This window comes from Manacus vitellinus, unplaced genomic scaffold (genome assembly GCF_001715985.3).
Source record: "Manacus vitellinus isolate BGI_N305 unplaced genomic scaffold, ASM171598v3 scaffold_34_pilon, whole genome shotgun sequence".
NCBI classification, from domain to species: Eukaryota; Metazoa; Chordata; class Aves; order Passeriformes; family Pipridae; genus Manacus; species Manacus vitellinus.
This window is the reverse complement of record NW_021940488.1, coordinates 1718326-1739610: the sequence shown is the minus strand read 5'-3', so window position 1 is coordinate 1739610 and position 21285 is coordinate 1718326. Positions and strand designations below refer to the sequence as shown.

Sequence of the window (21285 nt, the reverse complement as noted above, 5' to 3'; positions counted from 1 at the left end):
AGCCTCGTCACGGCCCCACAATGCAGCGCGCCGGAAGCGCCCATGGCAGCCGGTTGACGCTGCCCCGCCGCGGGGATGAGGTGAGGTTGCCGTCTGCCCCGAGACGGAGCCATGCACCACCGAGTTGTTCGCCCCTCGGCACCGGCAGGTGAGGGACGGGAGCCCCGCGCTGCTAACGCTGCACTCCTACCCGCGCGCTCCTACCTGCCGCGGCCTCTCTCCCTCCTCCCAGCGCGAGCTCTCTCCGCAAGCCACGGCTCCGGCCGGGAACACGCGCTCTCCCGATTGGCTGCGGTGCCTGTCAGTGATGGCGCGGGAGGCGGGCGCGGGCCAATGGGAAGCGGGCGGGGCGGGGCAGCGGCGCGCGGCGTGGGGCGGTGTGCACGTGGGGTGGGGGCGCGGGTCGGCCCCGGGCTGCGGAACGGGACGGGCGGAGCGGCCGCCCGAGAGCCCACCTGAGTACGGAGCGCACATCTGGGCGCCCTCCTGAGAGCCCACAACAGTGCCGAGTGCTCACCTCAGCGCCCTCCTGAGCGCCCACCTCAGTGCCAAGTGCCCATCTGAGCGCCCACCTAAATACCGAGTGCTCACCTGAGCACCCACTTGAGTACCAAGTGCCCACCTGAGCACTCACCTGAGTGCCGAGTGCCCAGGTGAATGCCCAGCCGGGCTGTGCCCATCCACAAGGTACACCTGCTCCCCTCAGGGCCGGGCTGTCGGCTGGCGACAGGAGCCCGGCAGAGCCATCGGAGCCCAGCCTGCTCCCCGCCACACCCCGGTGGCTCCCAGGTGAGCCTCTGAGGGCGTTTTGCCAGGGTGTCAGGTGCAGGTGCGCATTTGCAGACTGCTCTATCTTATCTCAAAAAATACTAAATAAAATGTATTAGTCGTTTAGACGGTGCAGCACGTTTCATGGTGAGGGCTGTGCCCTGAAAGGGCTAGTGCAGAGCCTGTCAGAGAAGTCTGCCCAGGCACAGCGTGGGTTAAATTAATAGCTACACGTGTCATGCTGTCCTACCTTCCTGGCAGGAGCAAGGACAATTTGGAAAGGATTTTAACAATTAAAAGTTGTTCGTATAAGGTGCGTATTGTAGGTTCTGCAGAAAAATGTGGTCTAGGGAAGGGTTGTTGGATGAACTGTCATTTCTTTTTGTGAACTAATCGAATGCTAAGTTGCAAAAGTTGATAATTCTGCCCTTAATGAAATGTCTGTCCATCAGCAACTGGGTCATCTGCCCTAAGAGCATGCTCACGTACACATGCTCATGCAAACGTGTTTGTAAAAGGCTTTTCATTAAAAAAGTCGTCTGTGAGTATCATGCCTAAGCTCTTCCCCGCTTAGTTTCTCTCTGATTCTCTTGGTGTGGCTTCATTTTTTGGCTGTGACCACTGCGAGCCGGCAGCTGTGCTCTGTGGCTGGTGTGCTGCCGAGTATGAGCTAAGAAAGGGGTTTGAAAGGACGGGCTGATACAGGTCAGATTTAGTGCTGGGTGAAGGGTGGACTGCAGGGTTAGGCTAGCCTGCAAAGACTGCAGAGACTTCATTTGGAACCCTTTTGGCTTCCTTGTTGTCATTGTATAGAATATGTCGAGTTTTAAGTTTACCTGAGCTTTTTGGATGATCCTTAGTACAGGGCCTACAGACTAGAAACTAAAAATGTCCTACCATATGTGCAGTAGCCACCTTTTTGAAGCCAAGCATTTGGTTTAGGTTTCTGTAGTGGTAGATCACTCTTGTTGAGAAGAGTCTACAGGCATAGCAAATAACAGACTCATCTGAATTATTTGCTTGATGTGTGGGGAAGGTGATGATAAATCTTTCCCAGTGAAGAAATTAAAAAATTGGAACTCCCGTCATCTGTGTATTTTCAATTATATTAGAGTATTTGCATGTGTCAGACTTCATCAAAGGCACAAGGAATTTGCAATAAACAAAACAGAAAGATTGTAATTGCAAATAACTTCAATTGGGACAAAACCAGTTCTTTTTCATAAAATCCCTGTGTTGTTATTAGTTAGAGTACAAATCCTAACGAGTCATAGTATTTTTGATACTAAAGTTTCCAATCTTCTCGGTTTGTGCAATGCTTTTGACTTAAGATTGTCAATCATTTGGGTTTTGTAATTCACACTGTGATCTTGTCTGTAGAACAGCTACAATTGTTTCATGTTAAAATATAATTACTATTTTTTTTCTTTTGAAAATGTCAAATCAAGGCAAGTTAGTTCACCTCAAGGGACAGCTTAGCCATAGAAATAACTTGCGTAGCAATGAACAAGTAAAGCCAAAATTACTTTCTAATTTTATTATTTTTTCTTTCCTAGGTCACTCTTCATTTTAAGAACAATTACAGACTACAAATATGGGAAAGAAACGCATCAAAGGCAAAACTGCACAGTTTGATGAGTCTCCAGATATACTGAGTATGTTTCCCCAGAGAAGTCTGTGAACCTAATGGTTTTTTACCCTCAAAGAAGGCTTGAAAGCTGGTTAATATTAGAAAGCCTTTACACTAGTCACTGTCCTTGAAGTCTCATTTACAAAATGTGGATTTTTTAAATTGAAACTGAGGTCTAACAAGAAACGTGTTGCTACTTTTCTAAGTATGCTAGAAAATAATAATCTCATCTTGAAAACTAATATTGTTTTCTAGCTTTTAGGAAACTCAGACACACAGTTCTTTACTGATACACAGATTGTATAAAATTTCTCAAAATATAAAGGATTTGTAGGGTCAGCTGTTAAGCTTAAGGCTTAAGTAGCATTCTCCTAATGAAAATGTTGTTACAGAAGATTCTTGCTTTAGCAATAAGGGCTGTGATTGAAGTATTTTCTGTGAAATAATTTGTCTTTATTGTAGCTGCTAATTTAGTACTGACCCTGGACAGCTCAGCTCTCTAGTCATAGAGAATTTTGGTTTAAATATCTTCCTTTCCTTCTGTTCCTAATAGTTCCTAATCCCAAAGAGTAAATTTTATTCTAGCTCTACTTGATCTCACCCCGTCTTGAAATTTAATTTATCTTGTTTACCCTGGCTATTGTAGGTTTTGTTTTTCCTTGTGCTGTGTAGCGTTCTCTTCTACCACCTTGTCTGCCAGGTCACAGATTGCATCTTGCTCATCTGTCTCACTGATCCCGACTGGGGCAGTGAATTGAGCCATGCTGATTTATCTGTGAGAGAGTGCACTTACAAGTTCAGCCAGGAGGCTTGGTGTGATGGCCTGTTTAAATTCAAATCTACTGTACTTTGTGTTCCTCGGTGTCCTGGTCTTCTTTGGGTAGCTTCTGTCTCCGATGGGAAAGGCTTTTTTAGCTGCTTTTGTCTGGTTTGGTTGTTTGGGTTTCTGGGGAGTGTTGGTTTGGGGTTTTGGGGTTTTTTATTTGTTTCCTGGAGTCTAGATCCATGTGTGCTGTAAGGGTTCCTCTTCTTTTCCAGCAGAGAGATCAGTTATGGTGTCATTGCTGAGGGCATTTCACCTCTTTGGCTATAAATAGCTTATTTTACCATGACAGAGTTCTGTAAAGCCACAAAAGAAACTAAAACTTATTATGAATAATTCAACTGTAATAGTAGTTGGCAAAATACAAAAGTTTTGGGTTTCTTTTTAAAAATTTTGTAGATGAAGCTTGTGTTTTTTAAAAGGCTTAAAGAATGCATCAAAATATCTGTATTTGTATTTTGTTGGCTAGCATTTGCACTGTGCTAAAATCCTGTAATCTTGGACAGGAACAGAACTGTAGGTCCAAAATTTGCACCAGTTTGCTATTTTGAGGCTGTAATCTTGCATGGGATCCTCAACAAAGATGGATTCAGAGCTGTTACACTATCTGAGCAATAAAAATACCTCAAAGTACAGGACTTAAGACAGCTTAATTATGCAGACAGTGGTACAATTCTTGTCAATAGCTGTTTTGCAGAAATGTAACCGACAACTTGAAAAATTAAACAGGAAGAAATAAGATAGTTAAACTCCTGAAAGTGGCTCTTAGCAACAGATGCCTGTTCTTGGTGTAATCGTTCTTAGCAAAGTTTGGTTAAATAGATGGAGTTCACACCAGGCCCAGAAGGTGCAGTTAGGTTGTAGTATTGCAGTGCAAAGTGATAACAGCACGAGAACTATGACTGCCATTCTTTTTTTACCATAATCTGCTGCATAATTTCACTGAGGCAGCTCAGCTGGAAGCAGAGACTCCATAATCTCCACTTCTGTAAGACAGGCAGGTGCGGCCTTGGTGATGGGAAACTGTGGTAGTGGGCTGTGGCTGCTCCATGGGAGGTTTGGGAATCATAACACCACAATAATAAAAGCCTGACATACTAGGTAAGTGTGTATCCAAAAGTTCTGTCAACTCCTCTAACTAGATGTAACTCTGAGGGATACTTTTAGCAATACAATAGTTTGGGATGCAGCAACAGTATCCCCAGATTCTGAATGAGGATAATAAAGGGTTTCTTTCTGATACATCTGATAAATTGTCAATGTTTCTTTGACTCTAGAAAGACTATCCTAACTTCTGGATTGCTGCCTGTGTCCTTAACATTTGCATTTGTTATGATACCTACATCCTTCTTGTGCTTTTTATTTTGTAGAACCTACATGCAAGCATATTCGTAAAGGATTGGACCAAGGTCATCTGAAAAAGGCACTGCTGAACGTGGAATGGCATGTTTGTCAGGACTGCAAGGCAGACAATAAGACACAAGAGAAGTCTGAGGAGGAGGAGACTGATGAAGGCCCTTCAATATGGTTATGCCTAAAATGTGGACATAGGGTATCTTTTGTTGGTTATCTGTTTTAATATCTTTCAGAGTCTCATAACATAGTAGAACAAGAGAGCTTCTAATTAAACTCTAATATTCTTTCTTTTTTTATTTTAAAGGTGTTGCTACCTAAATGATTTTGTATGCTGTAGTGTAGTTAAAAAAATGTCTGCTCTAAATGTCAAATGAAGTACTTGAAAGCTTGGCACAAAGGCATTTAGCAAGCTTAAGGCTAAAACACCATCTTAAGGACTTGTTTTCCTAGAAAGTTCAAATTATTTTGCTGAGAAAGTAAAAATGCTCCTAATTTGTGATTTTTTTACAGTAAGATCTTATTGCTCACAGTAATTCATTACACTTAGAACTCTGCATCCTGAAGAGGGTTTTGTTCTGTTTCGTTCTTTCAGGTGTTCAAACTGAAATTTGTAAATTAAATGTTCAGTCCGAGAGCAGCTTTATAGTAAATTGCCTTTCTATCTGCAGAAATAACTCATAGAGACCCATCTGTTGATCCTAATTAGTTTAACATAATTAAACTATTAATTTTGAACTTTGTTTATACTGTGACTTTATGTATGTTTCATTGATTGTCAGCTGGATTTTGTGACACTTCTGGTTGTCAACATTGTAGGGTTGTGACAGAAATTCTCCAGACCAGCATGCTTTAAAGCATTATGAAAAGCCAAGATCAGATCCCCACTGTTTGGTTCTCAGTTTGGACAACTGGAGTGTGTGGTGAGTTTGTCAGGTGACACTTAAAAGACATAGCTGAAGGACAACAGAGGCTGGGTTATAATTTGTCCTTTTTTTTGTGAATTCTAGGACTTACCTCTAGGTGTATATTAAAGTATTTCCATACGCATAAGTCCCAGCAGTCTTTGCTGAGATTTGCAGAATAAATGTTATTTTCTTGTAAAATTTATAATTAGAAAATTTTCATAATCAAGGCTGAAATAGACCAATTAGTAAATGTGGTTGACTTCATATTTTACTGCTTTTACTTGGTCAGAATCCTGACAAATGGAAACAAATGTTGATATGTAGCTCTAAATCATAACTTTAGACCTTGGGAGAAGGTTCTTTCTGATATGCACTTACTGAGAAACTTACTTTTATTTTCTCAGTAAATATGATTTTTTGATATCACATGTAGTCAGGAAGCACAGCTGTAGAATTAGAAAATGCTACTGAATCAAGCAATACAAAATCCATCTCCCTGGCAGTATTTCCTTCTCTTAAAAGGAATTATACATCACTATATGGAAGGAGGAACCCTAATTTTCTAAACTATGCTACAGAAGTACTGTACCTGATGTAAAGAGTTTTCATTTTGCTTAGTAACTTTGTTTGATGATTTAGTATCTGTCATTATGTTCATTTTATATAACATTACCTGTTTTACTTGATCATATTTAGCACTTACGTGTATTGAACTTTGGAATGAAAAGGGACATTATTAATAACATATATTACTAATGAACTACTGAATTCTTTTTGCAAATTTAAATTAGTGTTAAAATTGTGGGGCTTTAAGTGCTTTTTTCCCCTGTTTTTAATCAAAGTATTTGTGCATGAGAGGAAGTTGTCAAAGGAGGATGTTTTTGCTTCCTCCTAGAATTTCTTGGTTGTACAAAGTTGCCCAAGAAATGATTCAGAGATTGATATATTGGCTATAAGTTATTGTTGTAAATCAAAACAGTCAAAAACTATATTACACACAGTGGGCCTAGTACATAAATTCTGATCAAAACTGCTTTTGCTTTTATTAATGATATGAATATGTGAATAAATCTCTCTATGGTGTGCATGCATACATGGTTCAAATTGGATATGAATAATACCTATAAACAGTTAAAAGAAATGTTTTAAGCTTGGAGAGGAAGAGGAGTGTTCTGCTCTTTTGCATTTATAAGTGCTGTTGTACACATTTTCAGTGCTAGTATGGCACAGTAGTTGGATCTACTTGTGTTTTTGCCCTGTTGGTCAAGCAGCCATTGCTAACAAAACTTTTTCCAATCCCTCGATTCTTTCAAGGTTACCTACAAATTTTTTGACAGATCAAGGCTTATGATGTTAAAACTGCCCATGGAAGTAACTTATCATTTGTTATTCCAGGAGTGAGAATGCCTATTTTTATGGTTAACCAGACAATAGATATACAATCAGGGATCCACAAGTTGAGCCACTTTTTTTTAATGAGATATGAAGAAATATGACAATTGCAGCTAATGCCAGGGATGCTAGATTGCAGCTAATGCTAGGGAAGCACTTTGCTGCAGACTTCTCCTGCTTTTTATATCAGAAAATTGAATCTGACTTAAGGTAATCCTGAAATCTGCTGAATGATTTGTACCTAAGAACTGTGAGTGGTATGTTCCAAAGTGCAGAAGTATTTGTAGTCTCTTCAGTACTTTTTTTTACCTCCTCAAAGAGCTGAACTACAAAATTGATATATGTAAAACTCCTTCAGCTGTGTGTGTTCTGGCAGAACTTTACCCTTCTTGAGTCTTTACCACTGCAGCTTGTCTCACAATTTTGTTTAAAGCAGATTACTGACCTAACCATGCACTTCTTTGCTCACAAAGAGACAAATAGGGTTTGTACCAGCAAAAGAAGAGCAAATAAAAGTCCACAGGTCTAGTGGTGGACACTGATTTATTTCTGATCCAATTTAAATATAACTAAGTACTTGCTTAGCTAGAATACTCAGAATATTTTTCCATGCCGTAACACTCCTAAGTCATTTCCTTTAGGGACCGATATCTTAGTTTCTTGATTTGGGGCAAAATTTTTTATTTTCCTTTAAGTTTTCTGGCAGTGAGGTTTCTAAGCACATCTCTTCAGAGTCTAGTTTATATTTGTAAATTGCAACCACCAGTCACCGAAATAATTTACTACAGATAATTTTTAAACATTTTATTTTTCATGATCAGAAGTAGATTGAACTCTTCTCTAAGACTTCTAAATCTGAAACTAAATCTTCTAATTTCATAACTTTGTATAATGAATCACATCAAACAAGCAAATAGTTCAGGATTTTTAAATAACAGAAAAAAATAGCATTAATTGTTTTTCTTTTGGGGGCGGCGGAGGCAGGTGCTACATATGTGATAATGAAGTTCCGTATAAAACTTCAACCCAATTGGGCCAGACTGTGGATTTTGTTAGAAAACAAGTTTGTATTGACTCATCACGTCCAGGTAAGTAATTGTAGTATAGATACAGTAAATCAGAAAGTATGCTAAATGTAGGAGACAGTACTGTAAATCCAGAATTTACACTAAATTAGATTTAGCACCTTAGGGTAAAGGAAAAAGTTTTTTCTCCCTTTTTTTCCCCCTTTTTCGTCACAATTCTGATAGCGTAAGTAATGTCCTAGCTCATGGACCTAATTGGATCAAGATTTTGCTCAGTGTCCCCTAAACTTCTACAGATAAGACATACAGGAACAGGAGGAAAAAAAGACAGTTTTACTGTGACTTTTTAAAGAATGACATTCACTTTTTCTGTGAATATGGAATTGACTTCCAGTACTTAACCATGCTGTGTTTATTCATCAGTGTCACTCAGTCTCTCTTGAGATCTAAAGAAAAATTGTCATTGCTTAAGGATAATTTTATTTGATTTTTCTTAAGTATTTTTCTAGGTACTTGTGAATGTATCAGCTAGAATGACTAAGTCTCCACCTGTTGCAGCACATTTCCCAATGGAAGGAGTACACAAGAGGTTTTTTCACAGGGTCTGTACATTTAGAATAGGCAACTGCAGTGCTTTCAGAACTATTAAATACTGTGTTTAGCCTGCAGTCTTTCTGTAAAACATGGTTGTTTAAAAGCAAACAAACCCAGCAAAACCCCACAGTTTCCACAATGGCAAAAAAAATTGTTTTGTACAACTTTTCACTAGAAAACTTGGAAGAATTTGCATATAAAAATAAGTGCTGTAAAAAATGGCTTTCAAAAACTCCAACACCATCCTACACTTGGGTGAAATCACACGCCCCTTGGGAAATGGATCACAAACATCCAGCAATGCCAACGTGGTTGTCTCCAAATTCAATTTGTTCAGAAAGCAGCTGAGATTTTCCCACAGGAAGCAGAATCTTTTGAGTGGTCAGTCTTTCCCACTCACGTAGTTTCTCTACATCTAATATTTGAACTTTATATCAGTTGCCAAAATTTTCTTCTCAGGTTTGAACTGGAAAACAGATGAATACCAACAGGCAGTTGTTGTCCCTTTCACATGTTCCATCTGTTGTTATCCAGCCATCTCTTCATTGTCCAAAGATTGTATTGTCAGTTTTCCTTGCTTTCTCTGAGCTGGCATTACTTGATTTTAAAGTTAATATTAACTCATAGCCCTGTTTATCAGAAATCTAATCAATCACTGACTGCCAGGCTGGCAGAACAAGTGCGGGTGTTACTGTGGAAATTGCCTGAAATCCCCTTGTGTTTTTATTAAACAGGTCATTGAAACTTTGAGCAATACACTAAAGTAATTTGGGGGGTAATATTTGTAACGTGTCTTAAAAATGTAAACCTTCTGTGTATATAAAATGAACATGAGAATGCTTTGACGGTGGAAGCCAGTTGGATGTTGTAGAAAGCCCTAACATAGGTGATTTTGACACAGGAATGAAAATTGAGACTTGCAGAGCTTCAGAGGTTGGCATGAATGGCTCGTGGGCCAAGAGGCATGTTCAATTTGCATGCTAATCTGAAATGGCATTTCAGGTGGATCTTGATTTGTATTTGTTGTCGTTGTTTTGTTCTGTTTATTTTTTAACTTCTGTTACCTAGACAGTTTTAGAACCTAAACCAGTATTGTTACACTTATACAATTACAGAATTAATTATCATATGTGTAAGTTTTAAACATTGTAGATTGCTGCTGCCTATAATAACCTTTTCCTAGCCTATTCCCTGTTAGTGAGTTAATATGTGATATGTTTTTTTTAATTATTTCAGTAGAAAAACAGCAAGAGAACAAAGAACTTGAAAATAAAAAAGTAGAAAAAGACAGCAAAAATGAGCAAGAAAAAGAAGTCTCGCTTAAAGAAGAAAATTCTCATTCAACTACTAACTTGGAAGTCACTGTGAAAGGACTTAGTAACTTGGGGAATACATGTTTCTTTAATGCAGTGATGCAGGTACGGAAGTTATTGGTACTTTAAAAAAAAAACAACTTTGAATAGAAAAAAAACCTCTAAACAAAATGAAAAAGCCCACAACAACCTCCCCACCTCAGCATTTTACAGCGACACAGTTAGACTGTGATTTTTTTCAGCTGCCAAGAATGATGGGTTCTTTCTAAAAATAGTGTGTTGGCCCAGAGAAATTCATAGAAATGGAGCTGCATGTTCAGACTTGCTTTAAGGGGAAGTAAAAAAAACTGCCTTGTCTGTGAGGGGACAGCATTTTTCACTGACATAATTAAGCATGCCACCTTCCTAGTTTAATAAAAATATGAAATAGTCTGACACATCACCCTTGCTGACCTCTTAGAATATGAGATTAGTACTCCAAGAGCATGGGTGTTTACTGAAACAAAAATGTCTCTCTCAGCAACGGGAGATCAAAAGTAAATGTTAACAGGATGAGCATGTTGCATGCATTGCCATCTTGTGTCTTGTTCAGCTAAGATCTGTATTAAAACTCACATGTGATCTTGTGCTCTTAGGCCTTTGATACTGAAGCTTTACTTGCAGATTTTAGTAAACTGTTTGCTTTTGATTTATTTTTAAACGCTTTTTAAACCACCCACACTGCACTTTATCTTTTGATTTTTAGAAACAGGCACTAGTAAATACACTTGTCAAAAGATCAATCTGTAGAAAAACAACAGATTTACAGTTTCTGCAATTTAAAGTGGAATTTATAGAAGGCACTTGGAAGTCTCATTAGCTGTATGGAAATTCCAGAGTAGTAGTTAACAATTCTAGTTCTGTGTTTGGGAAAAAATAAATTGCTGCTAATCTAGTTGCTACAAATTCCATGACTAGTGGAATTCCTGTTGTCCCCAGTTAACAACCTCTTTCTGTCTTTTATGTTCTACAGAATTTATCACAAACTCCAGTCCTGAGGGAGCTGCTTAAAGAAGCTAAAATGCCTGGTACAACAGTTAAAATTGAGTCACCTGAGTTATCCATGGTAATATGCTTTGACCTCCATAGTGTTTGTCCCCACCTTCCAGTCTGTTAAGGGAAAAAGCAATACTTATCTCTGGATTTTAAAGCTGTTTCAGCTAAATACTAACAAGATTAAGAGGTAAAATCAGCAGGAACTTCACCATTGACTTCTGTAAACCTGCTTCTGAATTCAGTGGAGGTTTTTTGTTCAGAGTGAAAGAGCAGTGATTCAATAACTACTAGTTGTTGTAAAAGAAGTGCTTGCATTATGATTAAGTTATTTAAAGGATGACAATATGTGACTCTTACTGTAGTGTCATTTGTCTAAATGCAAAATAGGAAACTAGAGGATGTCTGTAGCACTAACTTAAATAATGCACCTGTCATTACAGTTAGGGATTTGGATGGGTACAGGTAGGGATTTGGATGGGAAAGAAAGGTCACACTTTTTTTTTAAGAAATTGGGGGGTTTTTTTCCTAGTAAAAGCAAGAAATCCAGAGTTGGAACTAAGCAATACATAATTAATGACTTTTGGTATCATTTCATGATAAACCATGTGTTGTTTTTGTCAGGTTAACTTATTGCCATTTTGGAATTTTGTATATTCTATATTACAACAAAGTTTTCAAAAACTGAAGGGTTTACATAAGGAAAAACTTACTATAGAAGAATCAGTCACTAAATTAAGGCAAAACAGCTCCGTTGCTTTTCTTTCAAACAGGAACCTCAGCTGATAAAGCTAGATCAGCCATGTCCTTTGACATTAGCCATGCATCAGTTTCTGACAGAAATGCAAGAGACAAAAAAAGGGGTAGTCACTCCTAAGGAACTTTTTGCTCAGGTTTGTAAAAAGTGAGTATCTGTACAATTGCATGTCATAGTGACCATGAAAAAGTTTGTTGTTTAAAAGATGGTCAGTTTTTTCCCTTTTTTTTTAACACGAGCTCACATCACAGCATATAAAATTTGTAGAATACTTAAAAAGCTTTGACAGAAGAGAATAAAGAGCAAAATATAAATGAACAGCAGTAAAATGAAAGATATTCAATGACATATAGTGATTATTTGGCTTTGTATTTTTAGAAAATACCATATGTAGACACTTGTTGTTTTTGTATACATACATTATGAAGACTTCGTCCTCGTGTGCCTGGTGTGAGTTGGTCTTGCTTTGTTTATCTCTGTTTTCATTTAACAGAGCAATACGATTTAAAGGTTATCAGCAGCAAGACAGTCATGAATTGCTTCGTTACTTACTTGATGGAATGAGAGCAGAAGAAATCCAGGTGAGTGCTAATTTCACAGTTGTGCATACGTTTCTTCTCCATACCCCAGACCCAGACTTTCCCCTCTGCTGAGGGGAGAAAGAACCTTCTTACTGAGATACATCAGCCTCTGTAGAGTGGTTGTGCTGCCTATAGCACTTATTTGAAGCAGATTAGCAAAGAGAACCCTCAGAAAAAGTGGGTTTGGAGTATGTGTAGTCACCGTAAAGTGTCTTTTTGTCTTAATTTCTGAAATGCACTTGTGGAAATTCCATCATTTTATTTTTTTTTTGCCAGTTTTAGTTTGGGCAAGTATTTCATCCTTAGACTGATTTTCTTACATACTATTTGGAACATTATGGTTGCAAGCCAGATGATTATTTTGTTTAATATCTGCAGGAACCATTTTGTGTCTCTGCAGATATTTGTGGGGTTTGTATCGATTCTCTTAATTGGTGAAGATTATTATTTTTCCTCCCTCTGAAACATTTCGTAAAGTGAAGTGGTTAACTGAATAAATTTAGGAAATTTTACAGTGTGTATTTTTTTTTTTAAATTTCAGCAAATAAGTGTTGGAATACTGAAGGCATTGACTGAGTCTAACAAACAAAATGAAGAAGAACTTAAAAAGAAAATTAAAGGTGAAATAAATTATCACAACATCAGTAATATGTAAAATCTTCTGTTTTGCTGAAGTATATAAAGTAACATTAATAGTATCAACTAAAAGATACATGTTTAATTGTATAACTTTATGCCTCCTGAATATGTGTGTATCTAGAATATGAGGCTCAATATTTTCAGTCTATATTTAAGTCTCTTGCTGAACTTGGTGGCGTTTCCTTTGTAACAGGATAAGAGAGAGTTGATTCTGTAGGCATCGTACATTATTTTTGGGTAGTGATTAATCATTAAATTAAAATATTAGCATGTGAATGTAATTTATGCTACCCCTAATAACTGTTACTCAACAGTGGTATAAAAACCCCCGAACAGCAAACAGAAGAATTTTTAAACTTTTTTGACATGACTTAGGATGAAGAGAAAATTTAAATGCAGACTCTGTGCTACTCTGAAAATACAGCTTGAGGAAATTGGTTTTGCTTGTCATGTGCCTATAGAGACAGAAGTTGGTGCTTGTTTTTTAAGTTCAGATAGTTGCTAACTCTTGAGAGAAAACGGGAATTCTTACTGGGATGCAGTACTTCTGAGAAAATAGGTAAATGCATCTAAAGTGGAGAAAGTGGTAAAGGTGTTGGTTTAACCAAGCTGTTTTCTGCAAATGTGTTCCCTCCCTTCCTTTGATATACAAAAGATGGTTAATTTAAGAATCTTGCTGTACTTGCTGTCCTGAGGAAACTAAAACAGGCCAACATGTTCCATTATACACATTATACACATGTTGTATTCTCTTTTTTTAATTTGGTATGCCATAATGAAATTGGCTGCCAATATATTGTATTAACTTTACTATATACTTTTTTAATTCTCAGAATATGAAAAGAAAAATGGAATACAAAGTTTTGTAGATCGAATCTTTGGTGGAGAATTAACCAGCACAATTATGTGTGAGGAATGCAGAACTGTAAGTAAACTGTCCACTTTGAAAAGCCTAGAGTATAATATTGTGTAATCTGCAGGAGAGCTTCAAAGTGATTGTCTGTAGAGATGAGAGCTGACTAGCTGCATGCTTTTCAAAAAGGGGCATGATTTGGATGGAATCTTTCTTTCCTTCTGTTATAAAGCTAATCTTTCAGTTCTTTTCAAAAGCCTTCCAGAACAAGAGGTCAGCAACAACAAGCTGCCTCTGCCAGAACAATTCCCTCTTAGATTCCCAGTGAACACTTTCCTGCCAGTACAAACTGTAGAGCAAATGAATTTTTCTGCTACCAGGAATATGCTGTCAGGAGCCCTTTCCTTTTTTCATCATTTCCCACCCTGAAATGACCGTGGGATTGGCGAAGTTAAGAAGGCTTTACTGGGAGGATATAATTAAGTAATTGAGGGTATTAGTAAGTGGGCTGGGTAGATATCATGATAGATTGCAGCTATCAATCTCTTAGACCCTAAGGTGCATTCTCACATTCTGGACCACTGAAATTTGTAAAAATACTTCTTGCTTATTTCTGTGGCAATGGAACTGCTAGATTTTGGTCATTTGTGAAGGTAGATGAGCTGTGTTTTACATTTGTCTGCACAAGTGAAAGCAGGACATGAATGTGAACGTGCACATAAGCCTATTGACAGCAAGCCAGCTGCTTCCAAACAGAATTAAATTGGATTCTTGATTATTCATTTAAAGGTATCCTTGGTTCGTGAGTCTTTCCTTGATTTGTCACTTCCTGTACTAGATGCTCAGGTAAGAAATTGTACATGTTTGCTTTTTGGCTTATATGAAACACTTTGGCTTTTTTTTTGCTTATATGAAACACTTTTATTATACAATCATTAGGGAGTCAATTCAAGCATCTTTCTAGAAGTCTCTTTTGCAAACTATCTTGTAAGTGCCTGTAAGTGCCATGTAAATGCCTGTAAGTTGTGGCTCATAATTGTGTCTGGAAAATCACACAGGTTGCTTGAATGCTTTGAGGTTTTTTTCCACTTTTTTCATCCATTTTTCTCCACTGAGTCCAAGAACACTTCTCCTAATATTCAGGTTATGGAATAAAGTTAAGAAACGTTGATAGGATAGTATGTGAATACTTATTTGATCAATATTATTTAATTTGATCAGTCTCCAGACACTCAAAAGACTTGATTTGCTTTGTTTTGCATTGATAATCTGTATATGTAATATTTCAGATTTGTTGTGTAGCACTTGCTCACACAGAAGTTACTGAGTAAATATTGAAATGAAACCCCTACAGCCAAAGGGATCACGTGTCTTCTGCCACAAACAAATTTCACTTTAGCAGAAGCAAACAAATTCTGTGGCAGGCACTTCAACTGAAGATGTCTCCACTTGTGTAAAATGTTACTCTTCAGTTCTTTAACGACATCTGCCAGAGGCAAACATTATGTTGCCCCCGTACAGGTTCAGAATTTGGCCCTTGATAGCCTTAATTATACATACTGTTTCATTCTGCAAGTCCTTGTTTCACATGGACCCCCTCTGGAGTGAGACACTCCTTCATAAACATTAGGGGGCGAGTAAGTTGTATGTTATATCATTAGAATGTTGTATCTTGAGCTGAAAACTCAGATAACATCTCATCCCTACAGTTTTCTTTGGAATAGTAGTTTGTTATTTGGGACAGTAACATCGCTAATTCTGTGGTTGTTTCGTGGCTTTTTGGGTTTTATAGAAAGTAAAAATTACAAAGAGAGAAAACATCAAAAAAAACAAAGAAAAGGAATCTGAAGATGAAGAGGATAAAATCAATGACCATTACCTTAAGCAGAAAGATGAGCCCTCTGGTACAAGTAAGCACCTTCAGAAAAAAGCAAAGAAACAGGCCAAAAAACAAGCCAAGGTTGGTTTTGATGAGTATTTCACTTTGTGCTTGCAATTTCTGTTAAAACCAATTATTTTTGCTCCCTTAGTTTAGATGAAGGAGGAGACAACTTAGAATTTCTCCTCACTCAAATGCACAACCAAAAAGACCAATTATATCTATATCTTTGCTGTTAAGAAGTTATATGTTCTATTAAGCACTGCTGTGCTAGGAATGACCTAATATCCAGAGTAATGTTGGATTTGTTTGCCTGTATGAAGTAGCCTTAATTGGTATCAGACAGCTGTTTTCCAGTCATTGATTGTAAGAATATTCACAAAACTTTAGAATACAGACATAAGAAAGGATCAGGAAGATAGCAGGTGGATCGATATTTGTATTTTGATGATATTGTGTAAAAAGGAGCAGTGGGAACTATATCTCAGTGAGGATAAATTCAGTATTGGTGGAACTGATCACCCCTGATCATTAAATCATAGTTTATTCTCCCCTCCTCCTTCCTTGTGCATCTATGGCATGCCACTAAAAATTTGATCAAGAAGTGGTAAGAAAGGTTAAATGTAATTTATACTTACTGTGGGTTTTGTACCCTTTTATATTATGTATTCAAATGTGCAGAGCCAGCGCCGCCAGCAAAAACTTCAAGGAAAGGTGCTTCACTTGACAGATCTGTGTGCAACTGGACAGTCAGAGATAGATGTTGAGTATAACCAAGAATCAGAGACAGAAATTAGCTCTGAAACTCTTGATACGAAGAAAGAAGAGGAATCATCAGATGAGTGCAAAGATCACAGCTTAACTCAAAAAGAGTTGACTCTACAGGGAAATAATACGGAAGTTCAGAGCATGCATGAAAATACGGGAAAGCCAGAACAAGAGTGTGTAGAAAATGAATGTCTCGTGGATCTCCCTATGGAAGGCTTGGATTCTCCTATAAAGTTTGTCAATGGCCTTGACAACCTGTCTTTGAAAGATAAGGATGATGACAATGCAGATGAGGAAGAGCTTGCTACTGACTTTGCAAAACTACACTTGGCTGCCAATGACTCTGATATGAGTACCTTAGATGACCTTCAGACTGTTCTCAACAAGACATGCAAAGTATCGACAGAAGATCCCGAAATGGCATTTTGTACTCTGGCAAACAGGGAAGACCTGAACCCAGAAGAAGGTTCAATCCATCACTGTTTGTATCAATTTACCCGTAATGAAACACTTACTGAGACCAATAAACTACTGTGTGATGTATGTACACAAAGACACTGTGGACCAAAGAACAACATAAAAAGTATGACAAACTATTTTTTAAAAGAAAACTTTAAATATGTTCCTATCCACTGTTTGGGTGGGTAAGGGTGGTGGGAATACTCCTAAAGTGGTGTCTTTATAACTTTGTCTACTTTCATTGTACAGTTCATCATGTTAAAGGGGAATGTTCAGCTTCTCAGTTGTTGTAGTAGATGACATTATAACAGTTTATATAGTGAAATTAAAGGAATTCTTGCTGTAACATTTGTTTTGATGTTAATCAATGGTGGTTTTTCTTTTCTGCAGGTGAAAAGAAATATGTTTATACTAATGCCAAAAAACAGATGCTAATCTCTCTTGCTCCTCCAATTTTAACTCTTCACTTAAAGAGGTTTCAGCACGTAAGTACCAGGCTGATGTAGGTATATAGTATCAGTTTAATATGTATACATGCACGTAGTACTAGCTCAATTTGAAAATATGCTAATAGTTTTATTTCCCTAAACTTTTGGTCTTTTTCCCAGTTTGGAAGGCATTGGTGTGCAGCATTGGGTTTTATGGTCTCTGAGGTGTTAGGGTGTGTTTTCCTGAAAGATATTCCCTTAATTAACTGGAAAACACTGTTTTGTGAGCTTATTTACAACGTATTTCCTCATTTTTCTTATTGCTTACTGTATCAAGCAGCATCTTAGCACTAATGGTTTCCTACTATTACAGCAATTCCTGGACTCTTACATTTCAGTAGGTATAGGTAGAATATGATCCCTTACTAAATAAGTGCAACAAATAAGTTGGCAGAAGTGGAAAAGAGAGGATTCTAAGCCTTGTAAGGGGCAGAGGGGAGAAGGAAAGGAAAGCAAAGCAATTTAAGTTTTATATACAGACACTGAAGTAAAGTGCCTTACCTCTTTATTCCCAAGTTGTAGAAAAAAATTTTAGAGTTTTAGCTTTTCAAGAGAGAAGGAGGAAAGGGAGACAGTACTGCCTCTTCTAAATTTAAAATCGTTTGGTGTTTAGGACAAGATAATTGAAAAATAGGGGAGGCAACTTTAATTAGATGAAAAACAATTTCATATAGAAAATGGAAATGTGTAGCCTATTCCAAGAGACTGTAATATGAAGAAAATAACATTTGTCATCATCTATTTTGTTTTTCCAGTTTGATACTGAACAATTGTTTGATTAAGGTGGGAGCACAAGTTGCATCACTTTTGATGCTGTAAGATTAGATCCTCAGGCACGTTACAGTATCTGAGAATCAAGAGTTACTCATAGTTACTGAAGTACATTGGAGCTGATTCTTTTTCCACTTTTGCTACCATTAAGTTAATGTAAGAGTGAGCTGAAGAGCCGTCTTAACTTGTGCTCCAGTGCAGCATGTGGGGGCAAGGAGGTAATGCTGGAAAATTGGACGCTGGAGGAAAAAAAAAATAAAAATGTTGCTTTTTCCCAGTTTTGTGTAATGTAAAACTAATTTTGTATTGTTGAAACGTTAACCTGAAACATGTAGTAACTAAGCATGGTTTTAATATGCTCCATTTTAACATTATGGGGTTTTCCTCTACTTTGGCTGTTTAAGGCTGGATTTAATCTGCAGAAGGTTAACAGGCATATCAAGTTTCCAGAAGTGATAGACTTGGCTCCTTTCTGCACAGCTAAATGTAAAGTAAGTGGGAAAACAATCAGATTATCCTTTCACATGTTCTAATGTGCTTTCACAATGAAGCTGATTAGCAGAATCTTTGTAGAATGCTTGTCAAGCTTGTTATTTTGTGTGGTAATACCAGATAACTTGTACTCGAGTCGGTGTACTGCGCTGATCATAGCTGTCGTGCTTGCCTGAATCTGTAATGACCAGCTTCCATTTCATCAGCAAACAAATCAGCTTACATTCTTCAAAACCCAGTACCTGACTGACATAGCTAAACTTCTGCTTTTCTAGAACGTGGCTGAAGGGGATACAAAGGTATTGTACTCTCTCTATGGAGTTGTTGAACACAGCGGAACAATGAGGTCTGGGCACTACACTGCCTATGTTAAAATGAGAACTATGAACAACCACCTCTCTGATCTCGTCCTTCGAGGACAATCTCCTCAAGGTAAAATCATTAGAAATGTTTTACATATTATTACTCACAGAATCACAGAAGGGTTGGAAGGAGCCCTAAAGATCATCTAGTTCCAATCCCCTGCCACGGCATGTACATGCTCCAAGAAGGGCAACAAAGCTGATGGAGCTGTATGAGGAACAGCTGAGGGAGCTGAGGCTGTTTAGCCTGGAGTAAAGGAGGCTCAGAGGAGACCTCATCACTCTCTACAACTGCCTGAAAGGAGGTTGTAGCCAGGTGGGGGTCAGCCTCTACTCTCAGGCAACCAGCGACAGGATGAGAGGAAATGGCCTCAAGTTGCACCAGGGAAGGTTCAGATTCAATATGAGGAAGAATTTCTTCGCTGAATGGGTGGTTAATCATTGGAGTGGGCTGCCCAGGGAGGTGGTGGAGTCACCATCCCTTGAAGTGATCCAAGAAATGACACTGTGCTGCAGTCCAGCTGACAAGGCAATAATCAGTCAAAGGCTGGACTTGATGATCACGGAGGTATTTTCCAACCTTAAAGATTCTGTAATTCAACTCTACAATTCTTACTAAAGAACCATAGTAGAATTGTTTTAATTCTTTGTAATAACTTTTTACTCCTTAATTTTTCCTTTCTCAGCTTTAGAAACTGAACCAGTCAAAGGGCAGTGGTTCCACATCAGCGATACCCACGTACAAGCTGTCTCTGCATCCAAAGTGCTGAGCTCACAAGCCTATCTTCTGTTCTATGAGCGGCTGCTGTGACTCAGCAGAAGAAGCTTCTTGTGTGTGCAGTCACCTTCTTCAGGTGGTCTGAGCGAAGGCAGAGACTTGCAAATCATGTTTTTAATGTGTTGGAGCTACTGTATACAACAGGAATTCACTTTATGCTTCTTAAACACACTGACAAGTGGTTAACTTATACTTTTTCCAGTGTTTTCACTACTTTTCAATAAAAGTTTTTCTCAAAATTACAGCTTTGAGCTTCCATTCAGTAATTTGGGTGTTGACATAGACAAGCAACTGCTCCTTTTTGTTTCCTGCAGATGCTATAAATCTTGGTCAGCAGTTTTTTCATTTTAAAGTGACCAGCTATAATTTTGAACTATAGTTGTCTTGGCCATCATGTGTTCCCTGTGTTTTTCAGACCTGGGTTCCAAGCATAAGAAGCTGTTTCTTCCTACACATCTTAGAGAAAACTGTAGCGTCAGCTCCCTTTCCACTGTTGGTTTATGTCCAGTGAAGGAGCCCTCAAGTTGCAGACTCTCTAAGAATTCTTGTGCTGGTGTTTTGGCAAGGCTCAGCACTTGCCTCTCTCTCCCTTTCAGTACAGGTAGTCCAGTGTAGCTCTTTCTGCACTGCAGGCTTAGGAAAACTAGTCCTGCGGTGACTTGTAACTTTCAAGTTCACTTCTCCACAAGCTAGGCTTCATGCTGACTTTGATGTAAATAAAATCTTGGCTCCTGCATGTTAGAACAGCAGCTGCTTACATTCAGTGCATTTTTCACAACGGCATTACTAGGAAAATGGGCAGTCTTATGTGTTCTTGTAACCCTGACAGCCATCAGCACTAGCACTCATGCAGCAGTATGCCAATCCCTCAGAAAACTAGCTGAGTTTATTTTGCAGCCATACTACCAACTGCCTAAAGCAAGCATAAGAGCTGCTGTATGGCAGCCTTATTTAGGCATATGACAGTTCCAGACTTGATTTAGCCTTCCACTCCTTTCTGGTTGTGAGACAGAGTAGCACTGGCAAAAGTAATAAAAGGATTAATTAGTGAAGTGGCTTGAATTTCAAGTGCAGTTCTTCTTTCAAGCTACTTGGAGACACACAAGCTGTTTGTTTGCTTTCTAAGACAAATCTTAACAGGGGACTTCAGTTGAAAGATTCCAGCGCTCTGTATCATGCCAGCTAGTGCTGCTCAGCATTTATTTTTAAGGTCATTAGAATGTGATGCAGTTCACTGCTGTCAAGCTCCTGTTTTGAGAGCATGGCAACTCTAAAAGGGTGAGGATATAGATGCATGCAACAAAAATGAATCACAGAATCACAAAATGGTTTGTGTTGGAAAGCCCCATCCAACATGGCCTTGAACACTTCTAGGGATGGGGCATCCACTCCTCTGAACAACCTGTTCAAGGGCCTCATCACCTCCATAGTAAAGAATTTCTTCCATATATCTAACCTAAATTTCCCCTCTTTTAGTTTGTACCCATTCCCCCTTGTCCTGTCACTACAGTTTCTGATGAAGAGTTCCTCTCTGGCTTCCTGTAGCACCCTTCACAGACTGCAAGGTTGCTATGAGGTCTCCATGCAACCTTCTCTTTTCCAGGCTGAACAGCCCCAACT

General features: G+C 38.4%; 1 protein-coding gene across 3 annotated transcripts; it reads left to right on the top strand.

Moving 5' to 3' along the window:
* Window positions 1-16: 16 nt before the first annotated feature.
* On the top strand, window positions 17-19887 carry USP16 (ubiquitin specific peptidase 16). 3 transcript variants are annotated; one of them, XM_018076991.2, is made up of 18 exons: window positions 17-148; window positions 2325-2423; window positions 4592-4773; window positions 5394-5497; window positions 7859-7962; window positions 9733-9911; window positions 10819-10911; window positions 11612-11742; window positions 12089-12176; window positions 12718-12796; window positions 13649-13740; window positions 14458-14514; window positions 15461-15628; window positions 16229-16898; window positions 17165-17259; window positions 18438-18524; window positions 18801-18957; window positions 19574-19887. In XM_018076991.2, exons 2-18 carry the CDS (start codon window positions 2363-2365, stop codon window positions 19696-19698), a joined length of 2472 nt encoding a protein of 823 aa, XP_017932480.1. In that variant the 5' UTR covers window positions 17-148; window positions 2325-2362; the 3' UTR covers window positions 19699-19887. The 3 variants fall into 3 exon arrangements, with proteins under 3 accessions (XP_017932480.1, XP_017932478.1, XP_017932481.1); XM_018076989.2 differs by having other exon boundaries at window positions 9730-9911; XM_018076992.2 differs by lacking the exon at window positions 18438-18524 and having other exon boundaries at window positions 9730-9911.
* Window positions 19888-21285: the final 1398 nt, after the last annotated feature.

What these genes read in the sequence shown, in the direction of transcription:
- USP16 (XM_018076989.2), top strand. Translation starts at nt 2,363, where the DNA reads ATGGGAAAGAAACGCATCAAAGGCAAAACTGCACAGTTTGATGAGTCT. An exon ending in TGAGTCTCCAGATATACTGA is followed by an intron (nt 2,424 to 4,591) that starts GTATGTTTCCCC and finishes TTTATTTTGTAG; the next exon opens with AACCTACATGCAAGCATATT. An exon ending in AGGCCAAAAAACAAGCCAAG is followed by an intron (nt 15,629 to 16,228) that starts GTTGGTTTTGAT and finishes TCAAATGTGCAG; the next exon opens with AGCCAGCGCCGCCAGCAAAA.